The sequence below is a fragment of the Octopus bimaculoides genome, chromosome 27 (genome assembly GCF_001194135.2).
Source record: "Octopus bimaculoides isolate UCB-OBI-ISO-001 chromosome 27, ASM119413v2, whole genome shotgun sequence".
NCBI classification, from domain to species: Eukaryota; Metazoa; Mollusca; class Cephalopoda; order Octopoda; family Octopodidae; genus Octopus; species Octopus bimaculoides.
Genome location: NC_069007.1, coordinates 3,540,977 through 3,545,214, shown reverse-complemented (window position 1 = coordinate 3,545,214; position 4,238 = coordinate 3,540,977). Strand labels below are relative to the sequence as shown.

Here is a 4,238-nt window from a genome sequence, read left to right as displayed (position 1 = left end):
CCCCCATCGCTCTTGACAACCAATGTTGGTGTGTTTACATCCCCATAACACAGGAGCTCAGCCAAAGACACCGATAGAATGAGGACTAGGTTTACAAAGAAGAAGTCCTGGGGTCAGTGTTTGTTTGACTGAAAAACCCTTCAAAGCAGTGCTCCAGCATGGCTGTGGTCAAAAAATGACCTAAGCAAGAAAAAGAATAAGAATATAATTGCTAAAAAGAAACACACACACAAAATTCTAAACCTCCACACAGGCACAAAATAACACAATTGGCTGTTGATTAGGATAATACATTTGATAAAACCCTAATCTGGGATTAGCTGCATTCCAAGAAAATTCCACAGATTCCATTCTGCTCAAGTTCTGACATTCACTTTGAAATTCATTCATCTCTGTCTTTCGCTGCCCACCCCTCCTGAAAAGGGTCGGAATGCATAAAATATGATGTAGCCAACAGTGCTTTTATCTGTTATTATCTGCTTGTTCCAGTTGTTGGACTATGGTCATGCTGGGGCACCACCTTCAGAGATTGTAGTCAAACAAATCGAGCCTAGTGCTTATTTTGAAGTTTTGGTGTTTAATCTATTGATCTTCATTGGCAAACCGGTAACATACAGGGATGTAAACAAACAAACACTAGTTGTCAAGCAGAAGGATGGGGTAGACATATACAAACACAAACACACATCTATATTTATCTATTTATGTCTGTCTGTCTATCTATCTACACACATATATATATATATTTTTTTGTTGACCTACGATCCTCTTTGTTTCCATTAATTTTGTAACTAATAAAGAATTTACAGAAATATCTTTGGTCATTACTAAGCTGCTAATTGGAACATGAATTAACAAGGAATTTTAATTAGAAATTATAAAAAAAAAGATAGTAAATCTACTGATTTATATTTTACATGTTTCAGTCAGTGACCTGTGGCCATGCTGGGGCACGGCCTTGAAGAGTTTAAGCTGAACAAATTGACCCTGGGACTTATTTTTAAGTTTGGTTTTTATTTTTTATTCTGATGATCCCTTTTGATGAACAGCTATGTTAAGGGGATGTAAACAAAGGAACATTGGTTGTCAAATAACTGGAGGAAGGAGGAGGGAAAGAAACACAAAAGCATATACATACATATATTCACACATACATACATACACACACATGCATGTACGTGCATACATACATGTATATGATGGGCTTCCATACAGTTTCTGTCAACTAAATTCACTCACAAAGCACTGGCTGCCCTGAGGTGCTCTGCAGTACCTTATGGTTGCAAAGCAAGCTTCTTAACCACATAACCAATGTTTTTTATAAACCATGAAAGACAACGAAATTTTGTCAAAACAATTTGTCACAGACTTACCTGGATCAATCATTCCTAGTGAAATTTTATAATTACACATACATATATATATACACACAGATATTTATATATACCTGTGTGTATATTTTTTACAATCCTGTCACAGGTGTTTTTCTTTGAGTTTTAACCAAGTTGATACGTGTAAAACCAGATTGAGTATATTAAAAAGAAATGAAGAGAAATCACTTGACATACAGTAGTAGCAGGTGGTGGCTATGGGAGTAGTGGTGTTGTCGTTGGCAGTGGAATTGTAGGGGTAGGTGTATACACACAAGCATATATCTATATACATGTACGTACACATGTCCATGTGTGCGCATGCACGCACACACACACAGACACATTGTACTTCGTCCAGTTCAGCTGGAAAAGTTTTTATCTCAATTGGATTTGTATGTGTGACAAATCATTTGGTTCTTATCAATTGAGAGAAGTATGTATATGTTTGTGTGTGTGTGTGTATATATATATATATATATATATATATATATCATCATCGTTTAACGTACGCTTTCCATGCTAGCATGGGTTGGACGATTTGACTGAGGACTGGTGAAACCGGATGGCAACACCAGGCTCCAATCTGATTTGGCAGAGTTTCTACAGCTGGATGCCCTTCTTAACGCCAACCACTCCGAGAGTGTAGTGGGTGCTTTTACGTGCCACTGGCACGAAGGCCAGTCAGGCGATACTGGCAACGGCCACGCTCAAAATGGTGTATTTTATGTGCCACCCACACAAGAGCCAGTCCATAAATACGTTTTTTTATTTGTTTCAGTCACCAATATTTAATACCAGTTTTCTACATTGGGATGGGTTGGATGACTTGACAGGGGCTGGCAAGGTCAGGAGCCACACAAGTGCCCAGTCATCTGTTTCAGCTTGGTTTCTTCAGCTAGATGCCCTCCCTAATGCCAACCACTCCACAGAGTATGTACTCTTACATGGCACCAGCACCCACACCAATGCTTTTTATGTGGCACCTCGGTTTTAGGATCTCAATTCAGTTGTGGTGGGCAGGTCTTTCAGTACAGCAATGCACCACATATCTCACTCCTCTCTCATCTTCAGCATTTTGAGATCGGCCCTCAATACTACATCTCGTCTTCCTGGGTCACCCTCTCCCACAACTTCCCCCCACTTTAAGTGATCAGAACTTCTTTATAAAACAGTTCTCCTCCATCCGCATCACAACCAAACCAGTGTAGTCTGATGATGATGATACTTTAAATAGGACACATGAGCTAACCAGATGAGTTGGGAGACACTGAATATTTCGGTAGTCATGCTGGTGTTCTTCAAGGGAACACTCTGGCTCCATATTCTGTTTATGATATGTCAGGATTATGTCTTACAAAACATCCATTGAAATCAGTAAAGATTATGGATTCACACCTGGAAGGATTAGAAATAAAAGACATCCGGCAATAAAAATATCAGATGCTGACTATGCAAATGATGTTGCTTTTCTTGCAGACAATATAGAAACACCATAATTACAACTATAATTGGCACTCCATCCATTATAAGTGTTCCAGTTGATCCGATCAATGGAACATGTGTATTGTTAATGTAGTTCTCGGGGAGATTGAGCGTGATACACCGCAACAAGGTTGGCTCTTGGGTGGACAGGAGCACCGTGAAATAAAGAGTCTTGCTCAAGGACACAACGCATCACTGGGAACTGAACTTTCAACCTTACTATCATGAGCCAAATACACTAACCATTAAGCCACATGCCTTCAGAACCACCATACAACAGACTGTAGTCTCTCTTCATCACAGCAGACAGTTAACAAATACAAACGCTTTAACCAATTCCAGTGAAGAATAAAGACAAAACAACACTTTTGTTTTCATTTTTGTATTTCTTTTAATATTTATAATCATGTTTTTTTTGTCAATAATTCTGGGTGAGCAATGTTTAAACTAGACTTGAAGTAATGGAGCAAATAAAAATATATATGTACATATGCAAGGGTGATTTTTTTTTGAGCTTGTCACTGGTTATATATGCATGCTATATACAAATCATATTCATATATATACATATACATACATATATATATATATATATGTAATCTTACACACACATCTTCGTACATATGACAGGGTGCTGAAAAGATCCTGGCTTTGGGTAAAAGAAAATACAGGATGAGGATCAGTTGTGATTTTATTCAACATATTCCCCTCTCAGATTCATGTGCTTATTGCAGTGGTCCTTCAGTTTTTCTAAGTCCTCTTAAGGAACTCGGAAGTTTGGAACCCCAACCAGGCCTTTCACAATGCCCTTATAAAGCCAGGAACTTTCAGCACTCCCTCGTACATACATACATACATACACGCATTCATGATCCACTTACACATACTGGAACTGCATGAATTTACCAGTGGTTGTGTTATATGCACACACACACACCATTCATATTAACTCACACATATACATACAAAATGGTGACTAGTGAACTTGCCAATGGTTATACGTGTCAGCCACACACACACACATATATATATATACACTGTGTGAACTTTATATATATATATATATATATATATATACGTAGTCTAACATGTATACATATATGGACACACAAATACAATGATTGTGAGCTTGCAAGTGACTATATACATGTGTGTACACAATACACACACACACACATATAGAGAAAGAGTGTGAGCTTGCTAGTGACTACATACATACATGCACACACAGATATCCAGTGATTGTGAGCTTGCTTGTGACTATGTATATACAAACATATACACACAGTGGCTGAGATTGCAAGTGATTATATGCATATACATACATTCACATATACAGTTAATGTGGGCTTGCAAGTGACTATATATATATACACATACACA

General features: G+C 37.9%; 1 protein-coding gene across 1 annotated transcript in view; it reads right to left on the bottom strand.

The window, feature by feature from the left end:
- The window catches only part of LOC106882763 (uncharacterized), a 14,259-nt gene extending 12,672 nt beyond the window's left edge, over positions 1–1,587 (bottom strand). Inside the window, exon 1 of the mRNA XM_014933544.2 lies at positions 1,374–1,587. Within this exon, the coding sequence (XP_014789030.1) occupies positions 1,374–1,413 (40 nt within the window). The 5' untranslated portion in view covers positions 1,414–1,587. The remainder of the gene's footprint in view (positions 1–1,373) is intronic.
- Positions 1,588–4,238: the final 2,651 nt, after the last annotated feature.